Source organism: Sinohyriopsis cumingii, chromosome 15 (genome assembly GCF_028554795.1).
Source record: "Sinohyriopsis cumingii isolate HCF-2022 chromosome 15, ASM2855479v2, whole genome shotgun sequence".
Lineage (NCBI taxonomy): Eukaryota > Metazoa > Mollusca > Bivalvia > Unionida > Unionidae > Sinohyriopsis > Sinohyriopsis cumingii.
This window is the reverse complement of record NC_142975.1, coordinates 209,613-234,209: the sequence shown is the minus strand read 5'-3', so window position 1 is coordinate 234,209 and position 24,597 is coordinate 209,613. Positions and strand designations below refer to the sequence as shown.

Below are 24,597 nucleotides of genomic sequence, written 5' to 3'. Positions count from 1 at the left end.
GTAGACGTGAAGGTGAACATTCCCCTTTAAAACGAAACCCAGTAAAATGTCCAAGAGGACGAGCAGCATCGCTTTCGCATCCCACAGGTTTGACACGCACAGCATCACTTTCCATGATAGGGGTAGGGGCACTAAAGTTCCCATGATGCTTTACGGCATCGCTCAGGTCACAAGGTACAGCATCGTATCCATCGCAAGGCTCACAATCGCACTCGTCTGCAAACTCCGTGACGCAATTACAATGGTAACCACATGGACAATCGCAGTTTCCTTCCGGACATTTTCCGTCGCAATGCCTGGGTCTTATCCATCCAATATTAGTCACACTAGAGGAAGATACAACTTTTTTACAATCCCCAAACTGGAACGATGCCTCTTTCAAAGTATTCATCTTGTTCGCTCGGTCTTGGTAGTCACAATGAACTATCGATCTTGCCTAGGGTTCCTTTTTTATATACAGACCAATACCGACGTGACCGTAAGGTAAGGTGAAATGATTGGGAAGTCGAACTCGCTTCTGGTATACAATTTGATAGACTTTTTCCAAGGGTCGACTGACGATGTGGTGAGTGGGTAAACGTACAATCTTGTTCGGTTGATAGGTGGTCACTTTAAAGTTTCCATCCTCTCCCGATTGCAAGGCTTCTTTCAATACCCCAAAGTTGACCACACGACTGGTACGATAATTCAGAGTCAGTCCTTTCACTTTGCACGTCGTGTGCACTTCTCCTTATTCGTAGCCGTAATTTTTGGGACCGCCACTGACGAAACTTAGAATCTTGTCGTCGGGATGCTCGTCTGTCCAGGCTCCTAAACGGTCTCCTTCGATGTTAGGGTGATGTTGAATCGGGTGATGGATGTAAATGCAGCTGTCCGTGTCAAAGTACAGGACGCGTTCCCCTAACAGTTCTAAAGCTTCGTACAATTTTAAGCGAGCATGGGCTGTCACGTAAGCCGCAATGATGACATTTCCAAAAGGGTCGTCTTGTACAAAGTCCAGATCTTCTTCGTAATTGACCAAGATCAAATTCTCTCGAACGACGTCCACGTGTTTCATGTATTTGGTTTTGTCGTGAATCATCTGGAAGTAGCGGGAAGGTTCTGTCAAATATTCCGTCTTGGGTAAACACGGTCGTTGTGCCATTTTACCCCACAAGCAATTTAACATCACTTTGGCAAACGATCGCCTGCCTTCGTTTTTCTCGATGTGGTCTAAAGTGATGCCTTCTTATTCCCGGTATTTCTCTTTGAATTGTATTTGGTCTTCGGGAGTGTGACACCAGGAAGGATAGCCGCTGGCTTCTTGCTTCAGTTTCAAAAAGGCATCCACGTAGTCAGCGAAAATGCCTTTCTGAGTAGGGTCACCCTTGCGGTATTGTTGTGTCTTGGGAAAGTGGCAAATTTCGTACACTTCTAACAGTTGGTATCCCATGTCCAGAGCTTTGAACAATTCTACGCTGACCCAGGTTCCCGTCAAGGCCCGTTCTTCCTGGGTGTGCTGACAAGGTTGGTCTTGGTTGCACGTTTCGGCACAAGTACGGCACAAGGGAAACATCAGTTTGCCTTGACAATGGTGAGGTAAGACGGGATGGTATAGGTTCGTGGGAGGCAAAACTTTGCACTTGATCAAGCCTTCGTATTGTCGAATGTTTTTCAGGTCGATGTGTTCCGTCAGCAATTGTGGGTGCCCTACGGGAAAACGACAATATTTGCACACGTAGGGATACAGCGAACACACGTCCAAGTATTTGATTTCTTCTCCTTTCTCTTCGTCGGCTTGGTACAGCAAACAGGTGGCATTGGTCCTTCCTCCGTACAAACTATCCCTCGGGTTCAGCGGGTCCATGAACTGGTAACTTTCCACGAGGCGTTTAAACTCGGGATCGGTTTTCATACGGTGATCGTACTCGTGTTCCCACATTTCCACCACTTGGTATCCTTCCTGTTCTAACTTTAGGCGTCGCTGACAAGTGTCCTGGTACAAGTCTTCCATGGTTCGTTGCAAAAACTGATTTTTAGTACCACGGTCAGGGTAACAGACGGGACATCCGTGAAATAAGCAACCGTTAAACTCGTACACGATCTTGGGGTTTTCTAAGTCCCAGCCATCGACCGAATACGTTCCGATGGTCTTTTCGCCCCCTCCGTTGCGGGCATGCTGAATCCACTTGTCTTCCTTGTCGCACAAGTAATGTAACCAACGTAGGGCTTTGACCGAGTATTGACGCTTGACATAGTGGGTCGTTTGAGGACTGATGACAGCCACGGTCTTTTCAGGCATGAATCGTTGTCGATACACTAAGGAACACGCTTTGGCAATGGTGCAAGCTTCTTTCAAAGGATCGACCCCTCCGTGTTCCATGAACAGTTCTCGAAATTTTCCACAGCAACGCCGTAAAATGTCCACGTCGGAACGACAATACTTTAGCATTTCTTCCTGAAAGTCGAAAGGGTCCGAGGCGTGAATCTGGTACCAAGCGTAGAAAGCTTCTCGTTGTTCGGTACGCATGTTGTCGGGGTCGTAATAGTGAGCCTCTGGTAAATGGGGTAGAACGGCGTGTTGGTTGGCTTCCGTATTGAAAAAGTGTGGAAAGTACCCTTTAGCCATTTCTGTCATTCCAAACGTTTTAGGCATTCGACTCAAAGGCATGGCCAAATAGCTCATCGAATCTTTAAACTGTACTTGTCCCACTTGCATGAAAATGATTTTGGCTCCGTTCAAAGTCACTTTAGGACGCTCGGTGCCTTGTTCCGTATAGTATCTGAGAAGAAACTGTCCATCGTATCCGGAGAAATTGTGAGCCATCACCGTGGCATGGCGATGACAATCTCGGTAACGTTCGATGTCCTCTTGGCTCCACGTCTTGTCGACGGGGTCTAAGACCCATTGGGCAAAATCGGCTAACGTGTTTGGTCCCCGAAAGATTTTTTCACGCCCTCCAGGAATCTTGCTGCAGTGAGGGCAATGACTGAAGATAGGTTCTTGAATGCACTTCTCGCACGCTCGATGAGCCACGCAGAAATTAGGAATGTGAATGCCGGTTTCTTGCATGCATTCGAAATCGAAAAAGATGAAATTGCCTTTCTTCTTGTGACCATCCTCTTTCTCTGGTGGGGGTTGGTATTTCTGCACGTAACATTCGTGTTCCAAGTCCACGATGTGGTGACAAATGTGACATTTTTTCTTTCCTGAACATACGTGTGCCTTGGTATTATTGGTACGTATGCCTTGTCCACACGTAGGGCACAATCTCAGCAGTTGACAAGCGCATTTCTTCTGTGAACCTTGCGTCTTCAAATGTTGTTGGTAACAGGTAGGGCTGACAAACGTGCGCAGACAAGTTGAACAAGGCACTGGTTCTTCGCTCAGACAGGGTGGAGAGGCCAAACATCCTGAGCATTTCCATCCACAATGTTTGTGTTGCTCTCGATTATTATAACCATAGTCACATTTCTCACAATAATAAACATATCGCAGGAATCCAGTGATACTGGTAATGGTATCGAAATGTTCATCGTGATAATAGACATGAATGTATTTTCCGTCCTTAAAGTCTTGGCCTCGAAACAACAGAGGTCCGCGCACTTCTTGAGGGTGCACTTTCAAGGTGTAGCGTGGAGCTAGGGCATCTTGCAATTTTTGCATCTCGGGAATGCCGCAGGGTGTGTCTTTGGACAGTCCGGCTTGTTGTAACAGGAGTTCTGCTTCATTTCGTTGTTTGGCTCGGTCGGAACGTTGAATAGTTTTCCAGGTTCTTTTCCATTCTACCGTGTCGTTCTTGTTGGCATAGGTTCGTCCCACCACGATGGCACGGGCTAAACACATCTGGTCTTGAGGGTTGTGAATTCGGACGAGACTTGTTTTGGTGTTGCGAAGGTCGTCCACCAATAACATCTTTTTGCGTCCTGTCCCTTGAGGAGGAGAGACGTGGGTCATGTCCAGTGTAGCTTTACCATCGGTGATGTCAAACTGATCATTAGATTGTTGTACGTGTTGAATCTTGTCCATGACTTTGGAAGCAGTCAATTCTGCCGGGGTGCTAAACTCGATCCAAACAGGGGATTTCAAACCGTCGTGTTGTATGGAAAGTCTCAAGCGATCGTCTTCTTTGGGTTGACATTGTCGCTTGAGTGCAGTGAGCAAAGAATCCCACACCTCGGTGATGAACACTTCTGCTTTCTCTAACGGCACTTCAGCCTTGAAATCTTTAAACTTCACCGTGTATTTGTAAGCCGTGGTTCTAAATTTTCTAGAGGAGCGCTTTTCCGTCTCTCGAATGGAATAATACTTTTCAGGGTTGACTAAGGGTGATGAACTTGGTTTAGAGGGTTCGGATTCTGGTTCACTCATGTCCTCTTCAAAATCACTGGCATGAATTTGTGCCAAGATCTCAGCCCTGGTACGAGGCGATAGATCACGTTTCTGCCTCTTACTTTCTTCTTCTTTCTTCTCGAATGAATGGGATCGTTTCATCTTGAAAGCAAAAAGTCAAATGACTCAAGTTCAAACACCATAAACTACTTTATAGTCATAGCAGACCAGCGTATATAAAAGGGTGTGTGTCTTGTCCTTTCACTATTCATTTCACTCTCGAGCCGAGCACAACGATGGAAGAGACTGACCAGATGGAACGTTTCGTCAGAGCTTTGCGAGGGGTCATTAGAAAATTCTCTTCAGACCAGCCTACGGACTACTCTCCTTCCTTTAGAGATAAAAGTCAAGATACTTGCTATATCTGTCAGAAGAAAGGGCATTGGTCTTCAGAGTGTCCAGACCGTCAAAAAAGAAAAAAAAACAGGGGATAAAAGAGACAAAAGTCAAGATACCTGTTATTATTGTAAAGAAAAAGGACATTGGTCTCCAGATTGCCCCAAAAAGAAACAAGAGGAGTCAGAAGAAGAGAGGAATTGTTCAGAAGAAGAGAGGGATTCTTTAAAGGAAGAGAGGGATTCTTCTGAGGAAGAAAGAAGACAGGTGAAGAAAAAGAAACAGGAGAAAAAAAGAAGAAGGGAAGAAAGCGAGGAGGAAGAAGAGGAAAAGAGTGCGAAGGTGAAGAAATTCAAAAAACAGAGAGACTAAACAAGGAGAAAAGAAGAAATTAATGAACTTTTTATTAAAGTGTTGTGTTATAAATTGTGAATTGGATTGTAAAAAATGGAGAAAAGAATAAATGAATGATATAAGGTAAGTGTCTTAGAGTTGTGATTTTAAAATAAGAAGCTACACTCACGCACTCATACACAGACACGTATTAAAAGGGTAACATGGGTGAGTTTTTTTGAGTTATTGGCAAATTGAAATTGTATTTCTTTTCGAGAAATGTGGGTGGCCCTGAAAAGGGCCTTTTTTCTTCATGGTGTAGGGGTGAGTTTAAGCAATCAATTTTAACTGCCTTAAGCCTTTGCCACGGCCAAGGCCTACTTCTGGACTGCGTAATGTTGATGATGATAATGATTGGGTTGAAATCACTAAGGGTGGTACGGTAGGCTTAGTCACAGGGTTGACATGTTTGGCTCGGGAAGGTCGTATTCTCTTCGGTCGTGATAAAGAAGTCTGATACATTTGTTTCAGACTTCTTAACTCAGCTAAAATGTCCAACAGTACCGTGACCGTTTCATTTTCACCCTCTTGTTTCTTTGCTGCTACTTCTTCTTGCTGTTGTTGCTGTTGTTTTTTTCTTACCTCTTCTTCTTGTTGCTGTTGCTGTAGGAGAAAAGTCTGTTCCGCTTCCTTTTGTCGTTGTATAAATTTCTCCAATTCTTCTTTCTGTCTCTGTCTAAAATTTTCCACTTGCGGTAATGAAGAAGGTAACGCAGGTTCCGGAACAAATTCTTGCGAAGAGAGAAAATCCACAAAATCCCAATTCACCTCTTCTGAAAGTAAGTCCGAGTTCCCTTGGGCAGTCTCCCCTGCTGGTGCACCCCAATGGATCGTTTTCTGAGTTTCCGTCATGTTGAATGACTGTCGCATAGATTGACTGCACACAAGCGCTAGCAGATCTATATTGACTACGTGACGTCACAGACTGCTCTCTTCGGATTGGATGCGGCTGGCTGAATTTTGTAACGCGTGTTTGGATTGGTGAATGAACTCAATCCGTTTCAATCCTACCTGTACCTATAAATAAGCGCCGTTGACTGCATTGATTCACCTGTTCTCGTCGCTTCAAGATGTGGACTACAGTTGAGTCATCCACCCTTGTGTCTTCCATGATGTTTCGGACAGACTTGCTCATGTATGTCCGATCGAAGTGGACCGTTGTCCACAGGACAAACACCAGCCTGTGGATACGTAGGATCTACGTCGAAAGACAAGGATGCCTAAAAAGAGTGCTGATGTACGGACCAACAGTGAGACGTAGCCTAAGAACAAGAAGAAGACCAATGCGGTGCCATTTATGTTAATGAATACATTAACATAAAACCCAAAGGCCCTTTTCAGGGCCAGCCATATTTCTCGAAAAGAGATAGTCTTTGAATTGCCTACCCCTTTTTTAAAAAAATTTTTTTTAAAAAAAATTTAAAAAAAAAAAATCCCATGTTCAATTTCCCTTGTCGCTAGAGTGACCCAGGGTTTTTTCCCATGTTAATTCCCCTTGTCGCTAGAGTGACCCACGATTTTTCTCCATGTTAAATTTCCATTGTCGCTAGAGTGACCCAGGGGTCTCTGTAATGCTAATTCCCATTGTCGCTAGGGTGACCCCTTTCACTACTTCTGTTTATTCGTTCTTGGTGCTATCTGTTTCTCAAACGAATGGAATGTATTCAAATACGGGGAGACACTGAATTAGAGTCATTTTATGTAGCTAAAAGTAACTAATTCGTTTCGCGCACGAACTGCTTTAACACCGTTCGAATCGATATAGAGTATGGCACATACCATTAATCACGTGCTAAAACAGGGTCGTCTAACCTGTGAAAGAGTAGATTTGTTGATTAATTAGTGATCTGCTTTCGAATTCAGCTATATTAGGCTATAATGTAGTTGTCTCCATTTGATTTATTTGCAGTATCAAAAATGTACTCATTCTTGACTCAGAAGGAATATGACGGATTACATGTACACTGACCAGTCTTTTCCAGGATGTATCGAAGGAATGGTGTTGATGTTTATGTCAATATAGGTTATATTTAATTCATTCGTACATTAAAACTAAATCGATTATTTTAGTTACATTTCGAGACGATGACGTGTAAATTCAATGAGAAAGAGGTAGATATTATTTGCGATGTTGTGGGGGAATGAACTATATTTATATTTAATGATGAGCTGAACGACAATTACTTGTTTATGGATCGTATAGGACTACAAACCTCGTCCATTTATACGCTTGAGAAAATATTCAATGTCCTCATTATTAGTAATAAAAAATTTAAATGCAGTCCTTAGCTTTCTGGAAATTAATGGTACTAATTGTATATTAAGGACATTGACTGCTAAGAGGTAATTTCCACAAAATCCAGTTTTACGGTAAACATAAAGTAAACAAAAGTTCTAAACTTGGTTCAAAAGTTGCAAATATAATGTTAAAAACTATCTGAGACACGTTATTTTTTAAAATGAAAGTATCTCGATTTTGGCTTCATCATCTGTAGTGAAAAGTAAATTCATTCGTAGTTAATACAATTGAATTAGACAGCCTTGATGGGTATCTGGTAGAAAACCTTATTATATCCAAGCATAGCCGTCAAAAATTGGTTAAATTCTTGTTAAACAAACCCCGTTAGTTTGTGTAGTAGAAGCTCTACAATGTTTGAAATAGCAATAAAACATCCAGTAAACAACACTACCATATTTGAATAAACAATCTACAACCAATCGAGATTTTTCTTTGCAAAAAATTGAATTAAGCAGAACTTTACAAAATCACCTGAAATTATTTCCTGATAAGTCACTCTTAAGAAGTATGTTGCTTTGTATTATGTTTTCTCTCGTTCCTTTACTTGTATTTTATATTTGTCATTTCTATCCGGAGGTGGATAATAATCGGTTTTTAGCAGGGACTATTTTATATGGAAAAAAATATCTGATTCTGGTCGGCCTTACCATTTGAAATGATATTCAGGCAACGTAAAAAAAAATATTTTCAAGATTATTGGCACATTTGTACACTTAGTTTAATTCATGTCCATGCAGGGGGTCGCATTGATCACGCTCATCACGACAGCAAGCCAGCCAAAGCCCTCCATGACCTCGTGGCTTTTGACGAAGCCGTGGCGAAGGGAGTAGAACTGACCAATGAGCAAGACACTCTAATTGTGACCACTGCTGACCACTCTCATGTATTCTCCATCGCTGGGTATCCAACCAGGGGGAATCCAATATTTGGTTTGTATCTACAAACAAGGCAGAAAATATAATAATCCATCCAGATATATGATCAGCCAAACCTTTGACCAGTTCAGCTAATTATGTTAATATTAATTATATGTATTAAATATTATACATATTAATTATGTGTCTTCATTCGAATTAAAAGCATTTGCAAATAGGTTAGTCTTCACACCATGTCAAGTTGTATAGTTTCTTTGGCAGTTTAGTTTTAAAGACATTTATTCATCAAAGAAAGAGAAAAACACTAGTTTCAAAAGGTTCATTTTTACAAAGAATTTAAAATTTGACCAGCAGTACTTTAATAAATTTTTTTATTTAAAAAACACGCAATTATGATTCTGTTATAAATATTTTGGGTGATTTATGTAATTTTCATGCAAGTGATTTATTTAACATTGCTTCTAAGTTCGAGAAAAAAGGAAGTAACATGAAAAATTGGCCTTTTAACTCAATAAATATGTGATCAGTATCGACATAATTGCTAAAAATAAGAAATCTAACTATATGTATGTATATATATATATATATATATATATATATATATATATATATATATATATATATATATATATATATATATATATATATATACAAAAAGGACACTTATCTGCTTCATGTAGTATTATATTTAAAATTGGCACCATAACTCGATATCCAAAATTATGCAATGATTGGCTTATTGTAACTAAATTAATTTGATCCTTGAATAGACTACACAAAACTCTATGAATGTCATTTGTATCAGTTTCAGTATTGGCAAAATGCGACTCATGTTATGTTTATTTCAGTAATGAAAAAGGCGGAAAGTTAAAAAGACTTCCATTGTTCTTTTTTTCAGTCAACTGAAGACTAAAAGAATGTGGTCAAATATTTGTAGCCATCTTACTACTAACAGTTCTTTTGATACACCAAGCTTTTGCACGAACAAAAATAAAGACTTTAAATCCATGCTCGACGTCTAGCTATTCAGATGCTTTACCTACAAAAATGGAAAAAATGTTTCAACTTTGCAGAATGCGCTTGATCACTATATATGGTCATGATAAATTATCAAATACAAATATGATCATGTACAAATTAACTTTCAAATGCAGTTTTCTTCCAACGAGAGAAACGCAAAACAATTGTAATGTTTTTACACAAATATTACAGTTATTTCGGACACTCTTTTCTAATCGGAACAGACCAGGTTTTTTGTTAATTAAAATCCGCCGATACCCGAGGGTGTTCCGATTGCACCTTTACTGAGGGGTCGATAAATAGATGTGTACCTTTAGAAATTATTAATTATTGCAGGACTTGTTGATGACACGAAAGGAGGTTTCCTTCTGGCCAAAGATAACAAAACATTTACGACTTTGGTGTATGGGAACGGGCCAGGTCATGACATTAGTCATGATAGGCAAAATCTCAGCAATGCCGACACAATAGGTAAGCAATTGAATATAATTGCTTTATTATTAATAATATTCAAGGTAACACCAATTGTTAAACAATCACCTGTCGTAAACGACCAAGTGTTGACAATATGTTGTAAGAGAAACCTGTACTACACTGCTAAGTATTTTAAAATGACACTTTTCTGCAAAACTGAGGTGGCTCTTAACAAAAGTGTGACTCCATTCTTACACGTAAACTGCATCATATTCAGTTTGTGTGCTATCACAGGCTAAAGTCAGTTGTATTAATTGCCGCGAGTTCAGGTATTTCAAGAAAACAACATTTCAAGACAGACTAAAAAAGGGTGTATCAGATGGGTTGTATAAGCAAATACAATGTCAAACTAATGTCTGTACTTTTGAGATTGTATCCATTGAACGTATTACATCAATTACATAACCAGACTTCTAATGAACCGTTGACCATATGAATCACCTAGCATCACTAGGTAGACTAGAATGGTTTAGGATAGACAAGTGACTGCGGGGGTGGGTGGTGGGGGGGGGGTGGGGGAGTGATTTTAGTGGCGAATATATGCTACTTCAAGAAATATGAATTAAAAAATAACATACATACCTTCAAGCCCTTGTCTATTCAACATTGCACATCCAATGTTCGTGAAATCTTCACTACATGCTGTGCAAAAAGCACATCTGCCAATGAATGCGTTTGTAGAGAGAAAATAGTCCATTATAAAGAAGTAATAATTAACATTTGTGCGCGAGCGTTCTTTGTTTTACTTTTCGTATCAATCGTCCTCTATAAAGTGACCCATTTTGGACATCAGTTTGTGTGTTTTGTGTGTTGTAATTCAGGACCCAAGGCCGATGGCACAGTTTGGTCAGCATCGTCCATAACTGCATTTAGACTTTCTGAGTTTATATTTAACTTATGAACTACAACAACCGTTGTTCTAAAACGCAACAGGATATTCAACTTGAGTAGGCATGCTCCTATGGTTCTTTTTCCTTTCCAGTCGCAAGGAGTTTAGTCCTTTCGATTCTCCCTAACCTGATTTCAAATTTGAGATGGGAAACGATTCTCAAAGAATTGGTATCTGTTTCTGTTTCAGAAAACAAGGAGTACATTTCACAGTCAGCCGTGCCATTGGACTCCGAAACGCATGGTGGAGAAGATGTAAGCATCTTCGCACGTGGTCCTATGTCTCATTTATTTCACGGTGTGCACGAGCAGCATTATATCGCACATGTGATGGCCTATGCCTCCTGTGTAGGGGATTATAAGGCGGACAAGGACTGTGCTAAATCACAAGTCAAACCTTCTATTATAAACGGTTCCTCTGTAGTGAGGATAAGCTTTGTATTGTTAGTCATGCTAGGTCTTCTAGTAACTCTCTAGACTAGTTTTGCAACACCAGAACTCTTTTCTTTCTAATACCATCATGGCATTACAGAAGGATGTCTAACTTGTACCAAGAAATATAAGAGTATTACATGCTGAGACTGATCAAAATATAATCAAAACATTACTCTGAGCTAGCCTTTGAAATTTCCCGCAGGACACATCGAAAGTCCTTTGAGCAAAGATTTGCCTAAACAACTGTAAATGTGTCCACGTTGCGCGTGTGGAATTGATCGCTCTAACATTTATTCTAAGCTTAGTAAAGTTCTGATATATTGCATGTCTCAAATAAACAATGCGTCCGTCCTATGCAAACCATTGTAGTTCCGCAAAGGTAAAAATGTCTATGGTAATAATTATCAAAATATATCAGTAAACTTTCTTGTACTCTTTCCATATTTATTTCGAAATGCTCATTAATGTTATGAAACCCATTTTGGCATCGGATGACGAATGTATAATAAGCCTTCACATATCTCGAAAACAATGCAACCATTTCCATTGATCGTTAAACAAGAGTAGAAATGAACAGTATCCATCAATTTCCACTTCCAAATGTAGTGGTGTTTCTTTATCTAAAATATAACTGCCTATTTTTGACTGGCATATCTTCTGTGTGTTTATGTATGTATTTTATGCATTACACATTTCTCATTAAACTTAATTCTGTGCTTGTGTGATTATGATACTAAATGTATCGACATCTTGGAATACACCCTATATATGACTATTAAGTTTTATATTCTGAGCACAGATTTTGTACTGATACTCAATATGCAGAATAAAGAACAACCATTATGTAGTTTGAGTCTGTTATTGAGTCTTTGGAATGAAAAGTTCCGTATTGATTTCAGAACGGGAAATGTACTGGTCCGCTAAGAATCGGGATGATGCCAAAATGGCGTTGTGCAAAACTAATTTGAATAATTCACAATAGTTCCAGAAATTATATTTTAGTCCAATGAGCACCTTTCTGTTATTAAAGGGACAGTCCAAACAAATGTTTTCCCTCTCAAATGGTATCTAAATACAATATAAAACATGTCTGCAGACTTGATGTTACAACAGGAGCCGAAGAAATAAGAATGACTCCAAAAAGGAACGAAATCTGTTTGCGCAGTCATCTTCTAATATACACCTTAAAGAGTCTAGTAATAATATATGTCGTGATATACCCCACGTGACAAATCTTACTACTCATTTTAATATTTCAAAATACCTTTCAAAAATGACAGAACTCATCTAATAGAAATTAACTTAATTCTCCTAAGATACCACCTAACCTATATGTACAGTGGGAGAAATACCGATGAGTAACCATCAAAACCGGATTTATCAAATGTAATGACGTGTAGAAATGCCTCTCACTTTGAGAAGGTATGCGGATGTAATCTCTCAGCTACCAACAACTTGAAAAAATTAATGAAGAGAGACAAACCTCAATTCAAAATTCTTTTTTCAAAAATGTTCTGTTTTTTTTTTGTTTTCTTTTAGGGAACATACTTAAACACTAAAAATGTGGAACAGGGAAAATAAACAAAAGCCTTATTATTTCTGAAAAATGAGTGGATGTTCCTAAAGTTATTACCCAACTATAACTGCTTCTAATGGTCTATGGGATATCCACAAAAAAGAAGTACAGCTTTCTGGTCAAATTGCAAGTGTCTGCGTGTTTTGGAAAATGGCAAAACTTGAATAGAAGCTTTTCTCGTGACACTTGTAAAGTATAGAGCCTGTGCAAGTGTAAAAATCTAAAGTCTCCTAATTTTGTATGGCTTGTAGACACTTCGACTTTGTAAAATTTGAAGTAACACAAGCCATTATTCCAAACAGAAGTAGAAAATATTGGCTTGACAGTTGTTTTGATAAATCCAGTAAACTTTAAAACGCACTCGCTATGTCTCGTACTTTGGTCATGCTAGAGACCACCTTCGTAGCAGCAGTGGTAAGATCAGTAAGAGATGTCACCTCTGATGTAAAAAAGTTGAAGTTCTTTAAGAAATTGGGTTTACAATGTTTTTAAAAAATCATATTAGGAAACACGGGTGTACAATCAGGGTTGGTAGGCATCGTGGTCAACGACAAAGTAGACGTGACAGAGAGAAGGAGACACCGTTGCAGAGAAGTGTGGTTTTCTGGACTACATACGCATCCTAACAACACAGTGCATTCTTTCTCTTTTTCTAGCGACTTTTTGTCTTGTAGCAGATTTTAAAACGAAGGATCCTCAGCTTTCCTTGACGTAATTTGAAATTTCATTGTAACTTCTGAAAGAGAATATAATTTTCATCTCCTCTTACGTGTTGGATGGTATATAAGTTAGGTGACTGTATATTTATGAAATTTCGTCTCCTCTTACACTCTAAGCTAACACAGGGCGTATGGGGATAGCGTATGTAAGGGGTGTTGAATGGTATTTGGATGTTAGATGGTATGGTGGTGTGATGTATAGTATAGTTTTGTTTGCTTTCATCTCCATCTCTTGAGATCTACGATAGCACGGGAAGTTTTGGGGTAGTGTGTATGTAAGGGGTATTGGATCGTATTGGAATGTTAAATGGTATTGTGGTGTGATCCATAGCATTTTTGTGGTGTAAGGTATATTAGGTTTGTGAAATTGCATTTCCTTTTCTTAAGCTGAATCATTGCGGTATTGATAGTGCGTGTATGAGGTATTGAAAGGTATATAAGGTGCGTGATTGTATGTTTGTGAGATTTCATCTCATTCTCTTACACTCTAAGCTAACACAATATGTTTTGGATCGAGTGTATAATGGAGTGTTGGATTGTTTATCAGGTATACGATATTATTTTTGTTCACTTGCACTGTAAGCTGACCATGGTGATGTGTCTGTCTAATTTGACCATTCAAACTTAAACCGCTTTACCATAACCCTTCCCCTTTAGCCCAGTGTTTCCCTTTACGCACATTTGTGCGTCAGGGACGCACGCTGGAGAAAACTGACGCACACATTTTGTTGTCGTGTGTTTTTTTGACGCAAAGGATTTTCATAATGTAATCAGGATTTATTTAATACCCAATGCATTGTACGATGGATGGCATCGAATATACTTCGATCATAGGCATTGACTGGTGACCTACTTTGTTTGCTCCCTGCCTTGCGCTTCTCTATTCGTATAGCAGAGTGCACCGCAGGGAACAAGCGAAACAATGAACCAGACTAGCATAGGCAATGTTATGATGGAGTATCTTCCCCTAATCTCGCGAGCTCTCACGCGATTTCTATCGAGCTGAGCAAGCTGTCATCTAGATGTTTAACCTCAATGCTTGATGCACGAGAAAGTGATCTCCAGATTAAAATGTCGTGCACTAAAAATCATTAGCGAAGAAGTGAAAGAAGCAGAACACAAAAGAGTAACTGTGGATCTAACTTCAATGAAAAATGGAGAAAATATATCCCTTGACTGGAATACGGCACATTCATTAGGATTACCGGTGTGACTGCAAAAGTAAATAATCCTTTCGTGACAGGGTTTTAGAATTTTTAAAAGTCTGCCCGCATTCTCCACAAGATATCTGGAGAACACATTATAACCCAAGACATTCTTTCGCAACAAAGAAATCAGTAAACTTGCAGAGACAAATGCATTATTTGGATTACAAAAAAGTTAGCGGGTCATTGCAGATTTTGTTGGTTTTTAACTTTGCTGCAATAAAAGAAAGATCTTAAAATTCAAGTGTAACTTATTAGAAAGAAGATCATTATCCTCCTTGATATTTGGATAAATGTGTTTTAGGACGAAGTACAGTGAAACCGATGATAGTACACATTTTATGAAAGGCAGTAAATTAACTGCCATTTGGTTCAAAAGATTTATTTGGCTTTTTGTATTGGCTTGTATGTAATGTGTTGGGCTATACTATTGCTTCATATTAATTATAAGGAGACTGTTAAAAGAACGACTTTAAAAGAAAAATGAACTAATAAAATTATTCTGTTAATGGACAATGCATTTGTTTGTTAATTGTGCATGTTGGTTTATTTGTATGTTTAGAGAGAGAGAGAGAGTATGTTGTGCAAGTTGCAATATCCTATTTCAAGCTGAAAAAGTCATATGAAAATTTGACAGTACATTTTTGACACCCACATTTTTTATTTGACCCCCAGTTCTGACACCAAGTTTTTTTTACCCTCAATTTTACACCCCTAGGGGATACACTGAAGGGCCTTTAGCCCTATAAACCATTTATCTCTATAAACCATTTTTGAGGCCAAGAGTCCCCGGCATATATACTCTATGGCCCGTGTAACATAGAATTTCCGATATTTAATTTGACTAGCGCGTACTGACGTCAAGTCGAACACTGTTGCTAAATCGCAAACCCAGTTGAGGTCATCCACTAGTAACACTGCCACGCTTTGAGGTAATAAATATATACTCGGTTTTTCGAAAGGGTTTCCCACAAGTTGTAGCTATAAATATGTACAAGGTTTTTCCATAGGATTTCCATAAGTTGAGGGTATAAATATGTACATGGGTTTCTTCATAAAATTTTCCCACAGGAGAAGGACCACAAACAGTCCTTTCCGGGGCGACTCACTTGCTTGGAAAAGATATACTATATCACTATTACCCCCTCCATTGTTTTGTCTTTGTCTTGTATAATTATTTGTTTGTTTGTTGGTGTATGTTTTGTTTGTTTGCTTGTGTATGTCTATGTATTGCTTGTTTGTATTTATAGGTTACTGCATTTGTATGGGAAAATATGAACGAGTTTTGGGATGGAATACTGCACGACCTTGAGAGTGAAGTATATCCTTCCGCCAAAACGAGTTCATATTTTCCCATACAAATGAAGTAACCTTTTTATTATATGCTCATTTTTTTAATTCTACCTAAGGTTTAATTATATAAACAAAATGCACTACAAAAAATAACGTACATGAATTTATGCCGCATTCCAAACTAAATACACAAGCGCAGATTTGTCATTACACAACAACATAATTATTAATGCGCACATAACTCCGCCCAGATAAATCTGAACTTAGTCGCGCGCTCGACACAACTTTCGAAAAAAAATGGCGTGTCTAGTTAAAATTGAAATTTGCAGTCATATTGTGAGTGAATGCGCATTGCAACAACTTTTCCATTTGATATGGAATGAATATATTTTGGTATTTTGTTTCGATTCTACGAAAGTTTGTGATTCATCTGTGCAAATTGTACATGAAATACATCGGATTGAAGCGGCGCGGGAGAAGCTTGTTTACATCTGCAAGTGTGTTTGTTCTGTCATTCACTATTTGAAATCATTAATTCCATTTGATCTGGAATGAATATATTTTGGTATTTTGTTTCGATTCGACGAAAGTTTGTGATTTTGGACTGGATTCATCTGTGCAAATTGTACATGAAATACATCGGATTAAAACGGCACGGGAGAAGCGTGTTTACATCGGCAAGTGTGTTTGTTCTATCATTGACTATTTGAAATCATTATGTGGGGAAAATATGAAGAGGTTCAATTGCAATTATCAAAAAGACGCTATTGAATTTAATGTTTATTTCACTTGAGTACAGTAAGGAAGATGTAATTGCACTTGGAATATAGTAGAAGTTACAGTACAATTTTGAAATGTGTAATCGACTTGATTATCAAGCTTGAGAACTCATGACATGGCTCATGTAATTCAGATTTGCAGAACTAAGAAAGTACAATTTTAGGAAACTCTGGATGTAAAACTAAGTTTATTTTTTGCCATTATTACCAGCTAAAATAGACAGTTTATGCCTTTATAACTTGCATGTTATTTGTAGGCACCAAGCAATTTTATGAAATCTCGTGTCTATCGTAAAATCTGAAACAATGTATCAAAACGTTAAAGTGTAATGTAGCAAAACAGTTGGTATGTTGCAGTCCACGAAACATCTGCTTTTGTTCATTCAGAAACAAAAGAATTTCAACCAAAACGTATTGCGTCTACTATGCGAATGTACATGATTTGTTTACAAAGTAGTTCCTAATACACTATTGGGCACACTTGTCCGGCGCGTGGGTGCAATATGAAGGTGTGCAATGTCTTAAAATATTGAACAATTCTGATAATGTAAAGTTAACGGAGAAAAAAAATGAGCATATAATAAATATCTATTTTTTTGTTGTCCCTTTAAACACCTTTTAAATCCATTTCACCTACCACTTACATAAAGTAGCGCGTATTGAGGTAAACTCGAACACTGTTACCGATTCACTGCCTACTAAGGTCAGCTACATGCAACACTGTTGCCATTTCCCCTAATGGCCAGTGCCTTGAAGTCACGCATGTTCAATTCTACTTGTCCCTATACTGCCCCACCATGGTAAATTCCCACTGAGGGTATACGTTTTTTGAGCCTTGAAATTCCTTGAGGCTATATTCCTTTTTCACATTTTAGCATGGAAGTCTCATTGACACTCTTTCATACCGATATACTACTCTTGCAAATTCATTTAATTGCTGCATACACGATGATGCAAACATATGACATTGCAGAGGATATGCAACACAATTGTACTGATTATTAACTATAATCTACCGATCATATAATGTAAAAAAGCAGACTGAAACTAAGCATAAATTTACAAGACGGCTACATATTCGAATTGCAGTCATGTGATTGTTTGCTATTGATCCGTATATCAATTAATTCCGTTTGAGGTCTTGTGACTTACGATACAATAGCTACACGATCTTTGAAATTAGTGACTGCAGATGGTACATAACTCTAAACCTTCACTTATACAATAATTAAAGAGTAACCCCGGTATTTAAAAGCTGATTTTTCCTAGTTTTAATTAGTATCTCATAAATTGAAAAACAACAATAACAACGATGACAAAACTAAAAATAAACCCAATCCCCAAAAATAAAAAACAAGCAAGACAACAGATGAATATAATATCCAAAGTATCCGTACTGGAGAAATTTGAAGCATGTGTATAAAAATGAAAACAATTGGAGATAATGTTAGATTTCCATGGCCATAGTGATAAGCTCCTCTGGACCGTAACGAAGGGATCTTTACCCAAAATATTGTACATATATTCCTTTTACGTATACATATTAGTATACAATGTTGGTAATACTAGATTTTATGTCATTGTAGATCCTTTACGTATACATATTAGTATACAATGTTGGTAATACTAGATTTTATGTCATTGTAGATCCTTTCGTACTAATATAATTATCATATGACCTCATCCTCGCAGCGACCAAAAATGATAGCACTCTCGCAGATGGTCACCGCATGAACAACCTTTGCGTCAAGTTTGATGAATTTATACACAGTGGTTCTGGAGGTGAATTGGTTATGGATGGACAGAGTGACGGACGGTCAGACATAGATGGAATCGCATCACTCTTATCATTGAACAATAGGAGTTATACTTATTCACGTATATTGTGTGCACGAGAGAGAGAGAGAGAGAGAGAGAGAGAGAGAGAGAGAGTAATATATAATGCCATGCTCAAGCAGAACGCTTCCTTTATTCCAGGCATGACTGTAATAGATTTATATGCAGCAGAGACATGACGTTTGAGCGAACGTTACTTGTGCATCATCCAACTATCTGCGATAACCTGAAATTTAAAATGACGCTTTAGGAAGTTATATAGATTGCAAAGAGAATACTGCTAATAACACATATGCACTGCGAGGCAAATTGAAATGTAATATTCCACTTTGATGAAATTGGGGTTATGTTTAATTCATAGTCAAAAGATGTTTTCCAACTTATTGTTTGAAGTCGGAACATGAATGAGAAAGTAAAGATCGACGTTAGGTATCCAATTGTATTGTAACACCTTATAGCAGGTCATTTTAATCTTGCTGTCATGTTTATGTTATACTATATTTATTTTCAAGGTGCCATACAAAGAATGCAAACTATTTGTCAAATAGAATAGTCCTTCTTGTAGCCATGGGTTTAACGCCATAATCTCACACATACTAGGCTATACTTGACTGCCAGTATATTTGCTTTGTGGAGGAAGAACTCAGGAAAGCACCTGGAAGAATAACCGACCCATGGAAAGCTATTGGAAGCATACCTTTCAAAACAACGCGGACAGAGGTGAGAGGTGACAAGTCACTGATCTGTAAAGGCGAGCGACTTAGATCACCCGGCCACCTGCCCCCTTCAAATATGAGAGATAAAGACAGAAGCAATTACTGTGTTAGATGTACAATGTTCATACATATACGATTGTAATTCTCACCCAGAAGGCATTTCGCATAGATAATGTAATAACGTAGAACATGGAACATCGTTCCAATATCCAGTGTTGGTAATAGCCATGCAATTTTCGTTGTTTTGTGAGTTGTTAGGTTCCCCCGGGGACCAGTTGTTGTAATGCTGTTCCGATAGCTTGTTCTGGCTCTCTGACCAGACCCATTCACCCTCGAAAACTAGATCTGTTGCACCGACCCATACTTCGCCTGTTTAAGAGACAAATGTTTTATTTGCTTTCTTTCCTTGTAGTTCAAAAGTCTACAGTTCGATACCAAATATTAATTTATATGCAATGTTCACTGAACTATCTTTTATTATAATTTTAAAATTAGTATTAAAAATTAGTATTAAACATGTAACAATAGTCCTTACTAAGTTTAAGGTCAATGGTGATTGTTAGTGAAAAATATCCTCCTTTGTTATTGTTACGACTGTAAGTTCTAAACTATATAACAGAAAGAAGCGAATCCAACAAATTTAGTAAAACCAACAAATCATTTGTCTCTAATTTACAAAATGAAAATGTAAGAGACATTTTCCATGTTGTGAATTAAATGCCAAATAATCAGAAATGCCATATCACAGGTCCAAAAGTACAGAATGTTCCGAATGAATTCAAATAATCTCGAAAGCCCTGAGGTACCACAATTCCTGAATGTATTTGAATGAGTTCTCAATAATTCAAAAGTAATGTTTCAGTTCCAAAAGTCAATGATCACTTTATAAGACCAGCGAATAATTGCAATAGACAATTCATCTCAAATTACACAGAACACAGTTGTGAATGATTCCACAGACTGATCATAAAACATGATTTTTTTAAAAATATTTTTACCAAGCTTAAATTGTACATATTTAACTTGACCTTAGTAGCAACAGCATGCACTATAGCCAACAGATTTGAACAGCACTGAATTAATACATATCATCAAAACTTGTAACACAACGTTACCTGAGCTAGAAGAAACCAGTCTTCCCTTAACTTTCTCTTTTTGAATCTTTCGGAGTCAAACTGAACATCTGTGGCATACAGTTCTTGCAACATATCCAAAGTGAAATAAAGATGGCTATGAGACAACAACCAGCTTATTTCCGTAGAAGCAGCCCTTCTCTGAAAGCTTAGACAAACCATAATATTGTTCACCAACTTTGACTGCGAAATAGTTCCAGTTGTGCTCCCTAGAACAATAGACTTATTTCATTCTTGTCTGATCAGAAACACAAGTCGCTTTTGGGTTGCCGATATATTGTTTCCCCTGCTTTTAATGTGTTGTTGGTGGGTGAAAATAATCAGCACTGCTAAATAGTCTGATATCCTAGTACGGCTTTGTACTGACGCAAAAAGACGATAATAGGGCAAAGGAATACAAACAACAATGTAATTCTAATGACTTGAGTAAACCACCATCACTGCCACCAGTACATCTCCCAATTCTATTATTAGTGCTACTGTCCTGCTACTGTACCTTCAGCAAAATGAAACAATTTGACTTGATTATCCAGGAAAGCGCCCTCTGCTGCATTATTCACCTCTGCCAAATATCCACCCAGTAGATGGCATAAGTACTGAAAAAGATCAAGTTAATAATTAAACAAAACAACAGAAAAATTTTTTTTTTGATGATGTACACATGCGCACACACGCGCGCGCGCGCTCGTGTGCAACGGGGATGACAAATATAAGTAAGTAAGCTTTAATTTGCTAAGGGGTAGGAACTCAGATAATCCTTTCATGCTTGCATGCTTAGAAGTTAGTACTAAGCAACGGGGCATTTTTCGTTCTAATTGTAAAAATTACTTAACTGTAATATATGAATTTTGAAATATAAATACATTTTCACGATATAAAATGATGTATAACCACACTTGGCACAATACATAGATATTGTACATGCTGACAGTAATATATTGTAACTTAAATGTTTGAACGTTATTCATAACGGCGATTTTTTTTTTGTTTCAGATTGAATTCCAAGATTATTTATCATTGTTCTGTTAGATTTGCAGCAGTCTCATGTTTTCAAACCGCGAAAACGCAACAACAATTAGAACTTCGCCACACGTACATATTAAATATGTTGTTCTGGACTTGCAATCAGAAGAACACGAGTTCGAATCCTACCTTCGAATCAGCCAGAAACTGTCTCCATAGTGTGTCGCTGGCAAGCAAATTACTCTGACGGGTTCGGCAGTATTTTAACCTTTCTGTGTTGCTTTGCTTACTACACAACTAACCCAAGATATCTAGACGAAACCATTTGTGGTTTTTCGGAGTTGAGAGAGCGAGACAAAGTATATAACAGAATGACGTGTAAAGGTATTATGTCGTAATTTATTAACTAGACAGCATTTATTGCCCGCAAATAAAATCGCAGAGACAATTCCTTTGTTTTGTTTGAAATGTTTTTCAACCCATTTTCACATTAACAATTATTTAAGACGTTTCCAACGTATCTTACATAGCCATAGCCAATAATTAAGTACAATTTCAAATAGATACAGATTCTAGTTCCCACACCCCTGAAAAAAGGAAAATAAATACAATATTCTGGTCAGACATACGTTCCCCCACCCTGGATGAAAGATAACCTGAGATCGGGTTTAAAATTATACGACGTACATGAGCATTTGCCCACTGCTCCAGATCATGGCTTACGTGGTAGCAAGATTCGTCATGTTGTATCCAACCCTGCTTACACTGGCTTTCCGCTGCAGTCAAGAATGAAACCAACGTAAATCATTGCTCTAAGATAGTTAACATGTACAATGTCTCTGTTAGTATTTTTTATGAACTTGGGAGAAACGCTGTACCAAATACAAATTGGATATATCAGACTGACGTAATAATGTGAATGACGACGTTTGGTGAATACCTCCGATTTGATATATTAGACTGATGTAATGATGTCAATGACGAAGATTGGCGAGTAACCTCATATTGGATAGATTACACTGAGTTAATGATGTCAATTATGACGTTTGGTGAATAACCTTAGATTGGATAGATTATACTAACGTAATGATGTCAATGACGACGTTTGGTGAATAACCTCAGATTGGATATTTTCGACTGTCGTAATAATGTCAATGACGACGTTTCGTGAATAACCTCAGATTAGATAGATTACACTGACTTAATGATGTCAATTATGACATTTGGTGAATAACCTCATATTGGATAGATTACGCTGACGTAATGATGTCAATGATGACGTTTGGTGAATGACCTCAGATTGACTATATTCGACTGTCGTAATAATGTCAATGACGAAATATGGTGAATAACCTCAGATTGGATAGATTGGACTGACGTAATGATATCACTAGTGAAGCTTGGTGAATAACCTCAACTTTACAACTACATATTTAAATGAGTCAGTTCAAATCAGAAGATGAATCTTTTGAACTTGGCAATTTTTTTTAGAAACGTTTTGTAAAAAAACATAAATTGCTTGTTTTAGTGGTAGTTGATTGAATTATTTTACTTATTTGTATAATCCTGGTACTCCTGTTATTTAGAGTATCTAATTTCTGCTATACTCATGTTACGTCACATTGGCAAAATACACGGTGTAATTATCAAACAGGGTAGATTAACCTTTAAGATACAACAATATGATGTAATCACCAAACAGGATACATAAATCTTCACCGTACAACAACATGGTGTAATTACCACGCAAGGTACATAATCCTTTATGATTCATCAACATGGTGTAATTACCATGCAAGGTACATAATCCTTTATGATTCATCAACATGGTGTAATTACCATGGATGCCACATAAAATCGCAAAAAAGTCTGTTTTTCAAACCAGATATTAAATTTCATGTAGCAAACAAGTGTCATCAATACGTTAAAACGAAGAAACAATTAACAGGTTCACCCATGATAGAGCAACAATATGATCAAGTAATCACGTGTGTTTTAACCCATTTTTGCATGATGTACAAATGAAAGAATGCGTTTTCATTGTTTTGGAGGGGGTGATGTTAATTGTTTTTCTTTTTACGTATGATGACATTTGTTTGCTACATGAAATAATTGAGAAAGAGGTTTGACAAAACAGACTTTTTTGCGATGTTATGTTTCAAGAAATATCCACATGTTTTTAGAAGTCATACAAAAGGTTACTTCAAGATGCTATCAATCAAGATCCCTCTTGTTTTTAGAAGTCATAAAAAAGACTACTTCAAGATGCTATCAATCAAGATCCCTCTTGTTTTTTAGAAACATCCAAGTAAAGAATTATAGGCTCTATGTGGAGTTGGAGAGATACTGAAATATAACGGAAATAAGGAAAACCATCCATGGCCTTGAATAATCACTACTTAAAAACATTTGCTAAAGTTAATAAATACCTTTAGAGCCAATCCTGTTAAGATAAATGTTGAAATAATGCGTTAATCAGAAGTGAAACCAGAGTTTTGTTACAATCAGGATAGTCATTAACTTTTTCATACGTGGACACACCCACCCATACACCCACGCGCACACCCACACATCCACCACACACATTCATATATATATATATATATATATATATATATATATATATATATATATATATATATATATATATGCGACAGTTCCGAATTTCCCTTTGAGCCTTCTTGCAAATTAAAGCAACCTTTCCCACGTTTTCTTTTCAGTCTTATAATCTCCTTAAATGTACAATGTCTCAGATCTTACCGTTTAAGTCACCTTCCAGTCTGTCTTAAAAAATCTTACTTGTTACTTATTTTATTGTCCATTTCTTTTGTAATTATTATTATTATTATTATTATTTCTAATTCAACAATACCTTCCTGTAAAATATCAATGAATGTAGACTTATGTACTTACAGGTACATATAGTCTTTTTCAAACTTACCTAATTTAGCAAAGCTTAGGCATAATAAAATATAAAGAATTATTCGTTCCATATTTGGTAACGTTCACGTATCCACAGGGATGGTACCAGAGTAGATAGGATAGTATTTGGAACGAAGTCTGTTGGGACCTTATCTGCAAGTACTGTAAGAGAGTAGTTAGACTTAATTTTGGAACGATGTCTACTGGGATCTTATCTCCATGGATAATAAGAGAGGAGTAGCTTGGCTTGTGTTTGGTACGAAAAGGTTAATGTTGTAACGATAACCTTTCCATCAGTGAATTATCGAGGGTCAGTATGTCTCAGATAGGTCTGTTCACGTGACTTGGGGCACTACTCTGTAG

General features: G+C 37.6%; 2 protein-coding genes across 4 annotated transcripts in view; one reads left to right on the top strand and one right to left on the bottom strand.

Annotated features, from left to right (window-relative positions):
- LOC149781108 (alkaline phosphatase-like) overlaps window positions 1-11,939 on the top strand; it is a 48,332-nt gene extending 36,393 nt beyond the window's left edge. For all 3 annotated transcript variants that reach the window (XM_089935195.1, XM_089935197.1, XM_089935196.1), the window contains 3 exons: window positions 8,138-8,329; window positions 9,632-9,766; window positions 10,848-11,939. In XM_089935195.1, the coding sequence (XP_089791321.1) occupies window positions 8,138-8,329; window positions 9,632-9,766; window positions 10,848-11,134 (614 nt within the window). In that variant the 3' untranslated portion in view covers window positions 11,135-11,939. The remainder of the gene's footprint in view (window positions 1-8,137; window positions 8,330-9,631; window positions 9,767-10,847) is intronic.
- Window positions 11,940-18,614: 6,675 nt separating this feature from the next.
- Window positions 18,615-24,448, bottom strand: LOC149781107 (C-type lectin mannose-binding isoform-like). Its single transcript, XM_089934708.1, has 5 exons — window positions 24,254-24,448; window positions 22,000-22,088; window positions 20,846-20,945; window positions 19,366-19,585; window positions 18,615-18,726 (listed from the first exon to the last, which is right to left on the bottom strand). The coding sequence occupies exons 1-5, from the start codon at window positions 24,303-24,305 to the stop codon at window positions 18,705-18,707; spliced, it is 483 nt and encodes a 160-aa protein (XP_089790834.1). The 5' UTR covers window positions 24,306-24,448; the 3' UTR covers window positions 18,615-18,704.
- Between the last annotated feature and the right edge of the window lie 149 nt (window positions 24,449-24,597).

What these genes read in the sequence shown, in the direction of transcription:
- LOC149781107 (XM_089934708.1), bottom strand. Translation starts at nt 24,305, where the DNA reads ATGGAACGAATAATTCTTTATATTTTATTATGCCTAAGCTTTGCTAAA. An exon ending in AGCAGTGGGCAAATGCTCAT is followed by an intron (nt 20,946 to 21,999) that starts GTACGTCGTATA and finishes GATCTTTTTCAG; the next exon opens with TACTTATGCCATCTACTGGG. An exon ending in ATTGTTTCATTTTGCTGAAG is followed by an intron (nt 19,586 to 20,845) that starts GTACAGTAGCAG and finishes TCTCTTAAACAG; the next exon opens with GCGAAGTATGGGTCGGTGCA.